General features: G+C 41.5%; 1 protein-coding gene across 1 annotated transcript in view; it reads left to right on the top strand.

Moving 5' to 3' along the window:
- The first annotated feature begins 3665 nt into the window (after positions 1-3665).
- The window catches only part of VIPR2 (vasoactive intestinal peptide receptor 2), a 45752-nt gene continuing 36398 nt past the window's right edge, over positions 3666-13019 (top strand). Inside the window, exon 1 of the mRNA XM_026053002.1 lies at positions 3666-3762. Coding sequence (XP_025908787.1) covers positions 3723-3762 — 40 coding nt within the window. The 5' untranslated portion in view covers positions 3666-3722. The remainder of the gene's footprint in view (positions 3763-13019) is intronic.

Here is a 13019-nt window from a genome sequence, read left to right as displayed (position 1 = left end):
TGACCAGGCGGACTGCCAACATCAACCATGGATGGTGGTGTCTGGTCTGGGAGGAGAGGAGTCTGCATCCTGGTGGTTTGGGAGGGCAGCAGGGTCTATGGTGTTGGGATGGACCCTCCAGAGATGGACCCTCTGGGATATGAGGTGGGCTACTCTGCTACCTTGGGATGTGTCCATGGGAGATGAGGAGAGTCGTCGGTGCCCTATGGATGTGATGAGGAAGCTCTTTGGGCCATTCAGGACATGTCTGTGGGGTATGAGGAGGCTCCTTGGGCCCCTATAATTGTGTTTGAAGGAGACAAGGGGGCTCCCTTGCACCACATCCATAGCAGATGAGCCATCCCCCTGTCCCCCTTAGGACATGTCCAAAGGGGTTGGGGTCGAGGTCCCTCAAGATGTATCCGTAGGAGACAAGGGGGGATGTCAGCCCCTATCCACATGTGGGCAGGGGATGAGTGGGCTCCTTGGGGCCCTCAGGGCATGTCCAAGAGGACAAGGAGGGTCTCAGCTCCCTGCAGACATGACCACAAGTGGCACAGGGCACGTCCCGAGGAGGACGAGAGGGTCCCGGTGCCCGCAGCGAGCGCAGGGGCCGCCCACGCCAGGCGCGGGGCAGAGCGGAGAGGCGGCGGCGGGGGCGGGCGCAGGGCAGGGTGCGAGGGCCGGGGCTCGGCTCGCAGCCCCGGCCGCGGGAGGAGCAGAAAAGGGCGCGGAGCCGACGGGTTGAGCGCGGGAGCGTGTTGGGGTGCGGAGGAGGAGCCGCCGGGCGCAGGCGGGAGCTGCGCGGGGCAGGTGCGGAGCCGCCTCCGGCAGCCGCGGGGGCGGCCGCCCCTCATGGTGCCGCGGCGGGCTCGGCGGAGCGGCGCTGAGCGGCGGGCATGAGGAACCTGCCGCTCCTCCTGCTCCCCCTCTGCTGGAGCCTGGCGCGGGTAAGTCACTCGCGTGGGGAAGGAGCGGCCGGCGCCGGCCGAGCGCTGACGGGAGCCGCGGCTCAGGGGGCGGCGAGACCCCGACCCGCCCTGCCGCTTGAGCGGAGCCCCCAGGGGCTCCCTTTCTTCTCGTTTTCCCTTTTCCAGCCCCTCTGCCCCTTCTCTCGGCCGTGCTGCCGAGGGAGCCGCGGAGCCCGCGACCGCTCCGCTGCAGCTGGCGGAGCGTCGGGAATCGGGAGTACGGGAGGCAGCATGGTGTAGTTAATATCTCCGTAATGCCTCTTGTCTCTCTGATCTCGGTACTCTCTAAGAGCACCGAGTATCGGGGATGTTACGGTCCTCAGGTGCCAGGGCGCTGCTTTACTATCTTCGTGCTCTCGAGGTTTTTTTCTCAGTTGCCAGAAAGTGGGTGATGTTCCCACGGCGGGAGGTGCAAAGGGGCGCTCCCCACACCCCGCCTTTTTTTTTTTTTTTCTTGTTTTTTTTTGTAAGCTTAAAATTACAGATCATTCCCACAGAAGTTAGGAAACCACGGTGACGCCGAAAGTTAAATACTAGTCAGAGGATATTTTTTTTTTCCTCTGTTAAAGCTGCTGTTCTGGGTGCCTTAACTGCTCCGCTGTTACAAACGCCGTGAGAGCCCTGAGCTGGCCCTGCGGCCAGCGGTGTGTCCGTGTTAACGCGCAGCACAGCCGTGGGCGCGTCGCTCCCAAAACTAATCTGGTCTTGAGCGAGGCGGTGGGATAGAGGGTGAAAAGGTCTGAACCACCCTGAGAGGTGGTGAAAGCCTCAAAACCCGCTCCAGGGCTCCCGTGCGCTTTGAGGCGCGGCCGGTGCCGCAGTCCCGAGCCCTGCAGCGCGTCCGAGCCGAGCTCGGGTCGCTGTTACAGGAAAGTCTCTTTCTGTTTGGCGTGTGCTCGGTGTTTGAAAAGTAACCCTGCCTTGTCTTAGGGTACTGCCAAGTTTATCTCCTCCAAGTAATCTTCGGCATCAGATGGTATTGGGAAACTTGGAGCTGTCTGATTAAAAATGAGGGAAGTCACTTGCTCACAGGTTTCCTCACTGAAGCAGCTGCTTTCTTTTACCCCTCGTTTAGTTAAAATCCCTGTTTACCGGATCTTACCAAGTCCCACTAATTACACCTCTTTTTGAGTAGGAGACTTCTCTTCTATAACTGATTTTTTTTTAATAAAATAGATCTCAAAATATAATGCAAAAGAACTTGCATTCTAAAACAATTTATTTACATGTACATTTAGGAGCTGTCTGAAAGGCAGGTGATAAACTGAAAATACCTGCATTTTTAATGTAATAGCATGGAAATTTCCAAATTAAACAATTAGAAATTTTAATTTATGCTAAGGCTGCATTAAAAAATGCTGGGGGGAAAAAAAAAAACCCTGCCCTGACAGCATGTAATTTAAATAGTCAAAATAGAGAAAGGGAGGGCAAAGAGGAAGTGGAGTTCTCATTTTGTAGAAGGGGAAACGAGGCATTTGGAGAAAAACAGATTTTCATGAGTTTTTCCTAGTAGCTCCTGCTACAGCCTGGGGCTGTTGTGCCATGTTTTGTAAAGCGGAGTAGCTTCCCTGCAAGGAGACTACGGTGTAAGCAGGTGCTCATCCCAAGGTTGTGGTTTCAGGGGTCTGGATTAGAGCTTAGTTAAGAATTCTCACTTTGGAATAAGTCTCACAAACCAGAGACTATTATTTTACTGTTAAGTCTTTTCCAGGGAAAAAGGCGATTGATAAAGAGGAAAGAAACTTTGAGAGGGAAAGATATCCCTCTTTTCTTTGTAACGAAGAAGTACCCAGATGTTTACGTCTTACTGTGTTCTTTAAGTTTTTATTTGAACTAGTCTTGCCATCCCTTTGTACATTCACACTTTCCCCTTTGTCGTTTTCCCATTTTCTTGCTCTGTCGTTTCTCCCATACGGTTTGTTATGAACTGCCCACGTTCTTCTGTTCGGCTCAGCTGGCTTCAGTGCAACTTCCCTGTGTCTTGTCCCTCTCACATTCCCTGCTACATCTGTCCCTTCTCCTGGACACAAATAACACCTCTTGAAAATCTGAGTAGAACTGGTAACAGGACCATAAGCAAGTAAAACTTGCAGTCTTTTTTGTTTTAAGAGGAGATATTTTATATATATATATATTTTTTTTTTCCTGATGTAATGCTTGCTTGAATCTGGGATATTTAGGAGATAAAATGTACTTTGTCATCTTTAACATGGTAAATTTTGCTTTTCTTTTTTTCCTAGTCTGAACAGTTTTCACATCCTGTGATTCATATTAAACTTTGAGATTTGATTACTTAATATAAAAGGGGAAAAAAAAAACCTAGATGCATTTGCTTTCTTGCTTCAGTCTTGCTGCTAGAGTGCAGATTAAATCACTGTTTTTTGAGAGGAAAAAGTCTCAGTGAACAGTGTTGGCGAATGCACCGGGAAGTTAGGAATTCTCTGGTTAATGACACTTGGCTCTGGAATGCTGCAAGAAGGAGGCAGTGAGGGCTCTTTTTATGGCAGTGCGTTATTTTAACCTTTTGTTTTTGAGAAGTCAAACTGTGAGAAGTTAAAATGGGCAATGACTGTGTCTGTGAAATGCCTGGCATATCCTTGGACAAAAATGGTGCCAGTTAAAGATGTGGCTTCCAGCAGAGGTAGTTGCATCCTTGGTAAAACATTTTGAGTGCTTCCACTCAATGATGTGTTCGTTAACTTGCAACAGGTGAATGGCATCCATCCAGAATGCAGATTTCAGCTGGAGATTCATAAGGAGGAAACGAGGTGCATGGAGCTCCTAAAGAATGCCAAACCAGTGGATTACAGAGGTAAGAAAGGATGAGCTGTAATGTGGACAAAGCTCCAGTAATGAAGCTTTTCTCCCTTTTGCTTCTTTGCTGGCTCAACCACAGTTGCCGAGCCGTTTTGTACGGTGCTTATTTTTATTTACTGCAGAATTCAGGCTGTCTTTGTGTTAAAAGTGCAGCTGTAGTGAGGGGTGGGAGGTGTGCTGGGCTAGAAACACCAAGTGAGACACTAGGTGGGAGCAAATGTGCACTCGTGCTTTAGGCTGTGGCTGCTCGTGCTCTTTTGCAGGCAGAGAGGCAGGCTTGTGATGATGGGGAGAGCAGAAAGACAGGGAGACCCAGAAACCCTGGGAAACCATGTCTTCCCAGAAAGACAGGGAAACCAAAAGCCTTGGATCTTGGATCTCAGCTGTGGACTATCTTAGAAAGTGGAATGCTACTCTCAAAAGTGGTGAGAGCGATCACTGCATTTCATCAGAGAAGTTGCTTTAGGCAGAAGATCAGATTCACCCTCGGAAGTCCATAGAGTCATGTGAAACCTAAATGTGACAGTGGTTTTACAGTTAAGAATCAAATTTACTCTGTTACATTATTGTTTTAAGTTCTTTTTTTTTCTTTAGATAGGCAGGTAGATATGATCAATCATAACCTAAGGCAGGAAAGAAAGGAAAACACTTTTTTAATCTTTTGCCTAGATTTTCTTGCTACAGTATCATGTCAGTAGAACATAAGACTATGAGAAAAAAAGAAACAAAACAGATGACTTTTTCCTGAAAGTTGCTACTGAAGTTTTTTCAGCAAGTCAATAAAGTGTGAAAGTAGGTCCAGAATGGCACAGATAACAAATCCGTAAAATTAAAGTAGCTAGGATACCAGCATTGAGTGAGAATTCAGTAGAAGTCTGAAGAGTTTTAAGGCAAGTTGGAAGAATGCATTTATTCAACTTTATTTTTAATGTTGAAGGTATTAGTACTTAAAGGGGTGGTGTTTTTGTAAAACTATGCCAACATGTGTGAGCAACAAGCACTTTCAGTGCCCCTGGTGTTGAAAGAGTAGTTCTTCTTCAAGTGCTCACATATGCGACCAGTCCAGTGTTCTCCTGCTAATGTGCCTAACATTCAAAGGAAAGAGTGGGCTTCCAGAGAGGCTTAAAAAATGGGAAATGAATCTTAGATGTTAAAAATATTTATAAAAGCAACTTATTCTTTTTCAGTATTAAATTTTTTTTAACAAAATCATGATTTAACTAAAATTCCTTGCATTGTCAGAATCCTTTCAAAGTAGCTGAAAATAACTACTTTCACATTAGTTCTAAACAGCCATAAATCTAAGCAAGTCCTGCATTTTGGTGTGGTAGTCCAGGTACTTATTATCTCAGAATCATAGCTCATTGGAGGACTGCAGCACAGCAGTGCAGTTATTTCCTTGGCTGAGTAGGTGATAGATAGGATATGCCTTTTTCCATGTTCAATCCCTTCAGGATGTGATTCTGAAGAATGTTATGGTTGCCCAAGGACTTACCATCTGCAGTGCCCTTAAAGCATAAACACGAATTTCAGCTCCTGAACCTTTCCCCATCTCTCTTCTTAATTTGAGTGTGTAGTTCCCTCAGTGCATACTTCAGTATCAATTTGTCTACAAAAATAATAATTAGAAGGATCATCAGCAGTTTATATTTCTCCTTTTGATTAATTCAGATCAGTAATTACAAAAAAAAAAAAAAAAACCAACAGAGAATCATTTGTATTCCAAGATTTTGCTTGGAATAGATATTCAAATAATTCATCTACATTTAGATTTTCTTTATTTGAGTGGTAAAATGATGGCTGTTGCATAAATAATACCAGTGTAAAGCCAGATGGAGAACTAATTATTAGACATGCTTAATGAATTAAATCTTGAATTAATAAATTCACTGTTAGCAATGTTGAGGCTTTGGAAGTCAGCTTGCTTCAAGATGCAGCTCTGATCTCCCAGATGCTGGTCTGCTCTAAGAATATGTTTGCGATAAGCACAAGTTTCAATTTTTACTTTCTTATTTTCCTGGGAGAAGAGAGAGAAATTCTGTCAATAGGTTCTTGAAAGGCTCCTTTCACTTGGAAAACAGTGGCCTCCTGAAGGCAACTGTCTTATAAGAACTTCATGTCATGGAAGCAGGCAGTATGTCTAATACTGTTGATTCAGTCCTGCAGGTAGAGATAAAACAGCAGTGGGAGGATTTGTACATTTAATTGAATGCCTGTCTGAAACTAATGGAATATTCCATTTTGTAGGAGCCTGGAGTGAGGCTTTTGAGGTAGTGAATCCAGCTTAGAAAAGTATGTTTAATGTGCTAGGAAAATTTATCCTATGCTGCATGTTATGGATAGCATCACCAAGAACTTGTCCAGATGAGTCTATGTTAAAAATATTCGTTTGTATATCCTTAAAAAAAACTACTTTGTGCTCTTTTTCTAATCAATAAACTCTCCATACACTTAAAAATGTAGGTAGTCTTTTGAATAGAGATTGTTATGGTGCTACTCTGCTGATAAAGAAAAACTACTAATGCAAATTGGCAAGTTGGAACTATTCCGAGTCTGAACTCTACCTGTAGAACTTGTATTACACTTGAAAGATATTTTAAAAAATCCCCCAAAACTACTTTTTTTTTCTTCTCCCCTGAAAGGGAAGGAGGATTATACAGCCGTTGTCACACAGCTGTGTAAGTGTAGTGCATTAGTTGCTGTCTAATTTCAGTATGTATTACTTGCATCATTAAAGGTATAATGAAATCCCGTGGGAGTTGTGGGATGGAACTTGGGAACAGAGGTTCACTGAGTTTGTCTGCTGGAGGCTTGGGCCTCTGTTCTCAAAATGAGCAGAAATTTTTCCACTGACTTAGGAAAGCTTCTTAGGTGCCCCTATTTCTGCCTGCCAGGCTCCAGAACCTGATGGGCCTGCGTAGCTGCTGCATAATGAAGGGATAGGCAGTTAATCCTGCTGGATGGGCAGCTTCTCCTTTGGCCTGGAAGGCAATTAATTACGGAACTCCTTAGCTAATATTTCAACATCAGTTAAGGAGACATAAAAGAAAGGTTTAAAGACTGCTACTGTATTTTTTTGATGATATAAATCAATCTTCTTATCTTCCTTGAGCTGCATATAACATGGGCTGAAGAATTTAATTGAGTAACTTCTATGGTGTTCCTAAAATTGTTGACTATGAATTCCATGAAGGACCTGTTTGCTTCACGGTTTAACAAAGCAATTGTGTGTTTTGCTAAGAAAAGTTGTATTAATGCTGTGTATATATCCTTTAAACCCGTGTCAAACATATATAAAAAGCACAGAACCCATTCTGTCAAAATATTTTTTTGGCTAGTGAAGAGCATTACACTCATTTAGACTTCCCTAAGTCACTCCAAAGATCTGTGGCAGCACCTGCCTCTTTGGTGATTTCCAGCAAATCTCGATGCTTACTTCATGGGATGCTTACTTCATTAGCTTCTGTCCACATCTGTTGTCCTCCTCCCTCTTGTAATTTGACAGCTAAGATATGGATACAGTTGTACATAAGATAAAAGCCTAAGATAGAAATTAATGAGTCTGGACTGGGCTATAATTCATCAAACTTCCAGAAACAAGAGCACAAAAAAGTCCTAAGTTGTTCATAATAGTTGTAAAAATTATGTTTTATATAGCAATAGCAGATATAGCAGATCTTTATTTACTTTCAACCTTACTGGCAGTCCCCCATTACCTCTTTTTTTTTTCTGCACTACCCATGCAGAAGCAGTTCAAGATCAAATTACAACCATCTGCTAACCACAAAAAAAGTATTTATTTAGAATTTTAGTAAATTATTTCATTCAACTTTAAATGAAATGTAAATCTCATGGTGAAAAACTAAAACTCACATCCATTCAGATATATTGGTAGACTTTATAACAGGTTTCTGTAACAAAAGCTACACAAATATTTTTATTATGGGGAAAAATGGCTTTTCAAATTAATTTTGAACTGAATGGCTGCACAGTTAAATCGGTCTTTTCAGCTCTTGCTTTCCAAATGTGTTCTTATGAGCCCTGTATGCCAGATAACATTTTTAATTTTAGAGATGACGTCTTAAATTTGAGGATGGGATATGGACAAAAAGAGAAATGACTTTGGAAAGAATTTGTACAGAACAATTTCATAAACCTTTCAAGGAGCAGCTTGATCATGCCGCCAAGTAAGAGAAAATTAAAACAGACAGGACTACCAAAAGGATACTCTCACTTACTCATAAATCTAAAGCAAGAGGCACCAATGTCACTACCTAATCTCCTGAATTAGGCTGTGAGTAGAATTTCATTTGGTGATCAGCACCATCCTTAGGGTGTTGTGGAAAAATACAGCCCATCTTTCAGAGTGCTCTTTGGAATTACAGGATGAGTATTCAAATGATAGACTTGTTGCAAATTATCCCAAAGTTAGACCTAAGAAGCATTAGTGAGATAAACTATTCCTCCAGTAAGAGAGAAGTCCCCATCTTGTGTTTAAGTGCTCTAGCATGAGGGATGGTTGTCACGAGTATAGTTACCCCAGCCTGAAGATGAATCTGCCCTGCACATCAGTAGAAGAATTAAGAGAATTACGCAAAGCTAGATGAAACTTCTTGCTTGCTCTGTGAGGGGGGGAAAAAAAAGGGTATGGATCAATCTCCTCACGTGTTTCTTAGTGCTCTCAGGAAAGCTGCAGTGCTCAGTCTTATCAAAGCATTCTGTAGTTACTTCTTGAGGATTTTTTTTTTTTCCCCAAAAAGATGCCTTTTCAGTAAAACGAATCGGTCCTTCAATCTGAAGGGTTGTTTAGAGTAGACAAAGTAGAGTTAAATGTAGAGTTAAAGGAGGTAGATGGTTCCTGAAGCTTTCTCTTGTACAGCACCTGTAACTCTTGGCAGGACAGCTTCAGTTTTCTTTAAGCTCTGTGCTGTTGCTTTCCTTACTATACGACAGTCATGCTGCTACTTTTTTAGTGCATGGATTTTTATTTTTTTTTACAAGTATTTAAGGAGCTCAGGGAAGCTTGTTTTGTATGTTTGTCTGTCTTATAGGATTTCATTAATAAATTGTCATCTCTAATGAAACCTGTAGTACTGTGTCCATCCCCATGGTGTTGACAAATTTTGGGCTTTATTTGTACGTAATTATTTGAGGGTAGAAATGAATGTGAGATGGCTAGATTTTGGAAGAGACTGAGTAGTCTGTGAGATAGACCTTTAAATTAAAGGAGGTGTGGGAGGCAGAATTGCCTGCTGAAAACCAACTCATAGGAAATAAAGCTGATTTTTCAGTTGCTTGCACTATTTCAAATCTCACATCATAAAGACCAGTACAAGTGACAATAGCTCACACTTTTGGAAGGACGGAAAGCAACACGTGGCTACAGGTGGTGTTCTACAATTCTGAACATCTAAAATTTCTACACTGGAGCATGAAAGTAAAAATTCACCAGTGTGCTTAAGTATTTGTAATTTAAGAATTGAGCATTTGGAGCCCTGAAAAGGGAACTTGCATGGCCACAAGGGAGTTTGTTTTGTTTCGGGGAAGATTGTGAAGAGAATATTGTGCCCACATAGTTTTGTCCTTGAGTCCTGATAGAGCCAGGTTTGGTTATGGCAGTCGTGACATCCAAAATTCAAATACTACAGCAGTCCCAAAAATGAATACTAAAGCATTAGATGTGCTTAAGCTAATGCAAAGCACCATCTAGAAAATTCATTGTCTGCAGATGCATCTAATATTTTCTGATAAGTTTTATATGAACAGGAGTTTGGTGCTAAATATTTTATGAATAATACAGGGTATGACCGAAGTGGTGCAATGCAAAAGTGTAGGTATGTCCCCCTTACAGCTTTGACTATAACGCCGAGAATATCTGGACAAATAATAGCAAAAGACATTCTTACAGCGAGAGGGCTGTGCAAAGCACAAATGTACAAAAACAAATAGTGTTGTCTCCCAAGAGTGTTTTATGTAACTGGAAAACCTGGTTTACTTGGTAAAAATTTTGGGTGGAATTTTTTGTCTAAAACTTTCAGATAGAGCTTCCATATCTCATTACAGTACCCTGAAATATGTAAATTATACCTTTTTTTAAAAAGAAAGGAAAAAGTCTCATAGATATTTTTCTTTTCTGGTGGGAAAAGGAAATAAGGTATTTCTCAAGTTTTCCATTTAATAGAAACAGTAATTCCCCAAGAAGTCTTAGTATCAGTATTTTTGACATTCCTTGTAATAGTACTGGCTTTTAAAATCCATAAAAAATAAATATTTTAGGTAAATATTGGATAAAATTTATTTGCTTCATCATTCTCATTAACTAATTGGATCTGGTGGACACGGTAGCCTTCCAATGGCTTACTTGCTATAAATGCACAACTTCTGTTGGTCAATAATTTTGAAAAAGGTTTGTGCTTGCTTTTCCTCAGGATTTGCTTTGATTGGTGTAGGAGTCTTGGAGCTTCTTGGTGACCACCATGCAACCTGTGTTGTCCCTTTTGCTGCAACTAGGGATAATGTTGGCTGCTGGTCAGGGTTGGGCAAAGCTGTGACGAAGCAGGACGAAGAGGCACCTGAAACATAGCTGAAGGTCTGAGCTTCTGTGCTCCCATGGGCAGGGTTTGGGTGTGCAGGGTCACAGGTGTACTCAGGCCCCAGCAAAAGGAGGTGGAAAATGTTTGTAGCAACGTAGCTTGGAGCAACAGGATTTCACCATCATCTTCTTATACAGCAGAACAGCTAGAACTGCTGATATTTGCTCTTCTTTCAATTTACTGCCTCTTTATTTCTTTACCTTCTCTGTTGCCTTTCTTTTTTGTTAGTTGTGTAAAAATTCAGAGCGAATTTTAGCCCCTATATGTTCGTAACTCCTCACTCAGGCTAGATTGCGCCCTGTACTCCTCAGACCTACAGGAAGATGTTGCCCAGCAGAGCTGAGGTTGCTTTGAAAAATAAACCATGGGCTGTTTGAAATCTTCCTCGCTCGTTTTCAAAGGCCTTTTCACTTTATTTTGTGTATCACTCACACTTGGTCTGAGTGATGAAACTCCCTTCGAATTGGCAATTTTTAAAGCCAAATGCGAGGTGCCACCTAGTGGATGTTTGTGTGGAGCCTTTCCAGCACCAACCCGATGTTCACGCCTTTCTATAGGTGAGGAAACACATGCCGGCAGGCAAAATTCCTGCTCAAGAATGGATCTCAGAGAGCAGGATAGTGAATTTAATGCCAATGAATAATGAGATACACAATGTACTTATAGTCTGTTCTGTTGCCTTTGCTTATGACTTATCTCCAAACGCATCACAGGCGTTGGAGATCATTCAAATAATCCCATGTAAACCAGTGCAGAGCATTGTTCACAACATCATCTGGAGGAACAGTGGGGAAGAAGATAAGAGCCATGGTCAAGCTGTTGAGCAAGTCAATGAGCAAAGGAAAGAGCGTTTGTTTGCTGCATGTGGCGGGAATGAAACACCAGGAAAATAAACAATGCAAATTAAGAGATTGAAAAGAGATGGTTACATCTAAGATGCAGAAGACTTTTAAACATGGAGAAATTGGGATGAAGAACTTTTTTTTTCTTTTTCCTTTGATAGTGTTGTTAATGGGTAGAGATGGAGGTAAAGAAAAGTACAGCAGTAGTGAAGTTGGGGTATATGTGGAGTTTATGTGTATATGTCAGGGTCAAAGTACAAAAACATTCAAGGATTGAGAATTTATTAAAACTAGGTGCAAATATAGACACTGAATTCAAGAAGGAGGGGTGTGAATAAGAGTAGAAATGCTTTTTGATATTGAAAATAAAAGTAGCTGTTTTTTTTCTTTCAAACATGATAAATGCTGAAAAATAACAGTTACTGCTTAAATAGTAGAGGATTAAAAATTTATTTAAAATGTATTCTTTGCAACACTTTAATATCCCTTAAATTTTATTTAAAATTATTACTAGAATGGAAAAAAAAATTAAAGTTATCCAACAGGAATGGATAATAGAAATCTCCTCAGGAGACAGTAGGAATATGGTGTACGTGTATGGGAAGCAGGCAAAACTTCTGGAGAAGAAGAGCAAATGTAAGGATTTTATGAGATGGCCCAAAATCTTTTCCTGGGGCCAATGGGCAGAAATTCCGGCACTGGTGGCTAAGCAGAGAGTAGTAGCGAGGAAGTAGCCAGTGTGATTGATCATGCAAGATTGTTCTGTGGGCAGAAGGAGTCACATTTAACATAGCATTTTTTTCACCTTCATTTTCCATCAGTACAGGTATTTATAGCAGATATTTATATCTATATTTACATACATATATACAGATTCATATGCAGAATATGTATGAATATCTGTATATATTTATGTAGCGACTTATAGTCACTGTAGGCTCCTCTGGTCAGTGGGGAAAACCAGGCGATTGTAGGGAGCAGTTAATCTGCCCTGGTTTAGGTGTATTTTAGGATGAGATGAATTATGCTCTGCAAGTCACTGCAAACTGAGTGTGTCCCTGTTCGCTGTAAAAGAAAGCTGTGGTGAGTGAAGAGCAGTGTCTGCTTGAGGTCATGTGGATCCCACCTGGGTCCTGAATACCCAGGATCAGTGGAATACTGCTAGTTCCAGTTGTGCAAGATGGGAACCTGCTAGCTTTCAACTGTGTGATTAAGCTCAGGCTGCACCATAGAGATACATTGTCGGGATGAAAAATGGATGAAATTTTCATAAGAATGTTACTTTTATTCTATTTCTACATAAGGGTGAATTTTGTTAAGAAGATATATTACCGCAATACTGTTAAAAGTATGTAGAAATAAGAAGAAAAGAAATGAAGAAAGGTGTAAGCTGAGAGCCCTGGGAAGGGCCCTCATATTTTTAAACATTTTATTTTTAGCATCTAGTACAGCTTTCAGTAACTCCAGCATTTCAGCTTTCAACTCCAGACCAGTTTTCAGAAGCACATTGTAATCATTCGCAGTGACTATGAGCTTCTCCAGGAGATTTCAGCAGTGTTCTCGAATTTCCTGTAGAATGATGAATAACCAACCCTATAAATATATTTGTATCTTGGAATTCTGTTGAAAGCCACTAAAGCTTCACAATTTTTGATATATTTTAATTTAGTCTGTTTGTGGAATGGCATCTTTTGTATTATTCCATCTGTTTAAGGAATCTGAAAAAAAAATATCCTTTTCTCTGCAGTAGACACTTGTGAAGGCCTTAAGTTTTTGAGGAAAAGCTGAGAGGAAAAGAAATGTCTTCACTAGAAATC

The sequence above is a fragment of the Nothoprocta perdicaria genome, unplaced genomic scaffold, assembly GCF_003342845.1.
Source record: "Nothoprocta perdicaria isolate Ctin4 unplaced genomic scaffold, notPer1 scaffold_95, whole genome shotgun sequence".
Lineage (NCBI taxonomy): Eukaryota > Metazoa > Chordata > Aves > Tinamiformes > Tinamidae > Nothoprocta > Nothoprocta perdicaria.
Note: the sequence above shows the minus strand (reverse complement) of the source record. Positions and strands in the feature narration are given on the sequence as shown.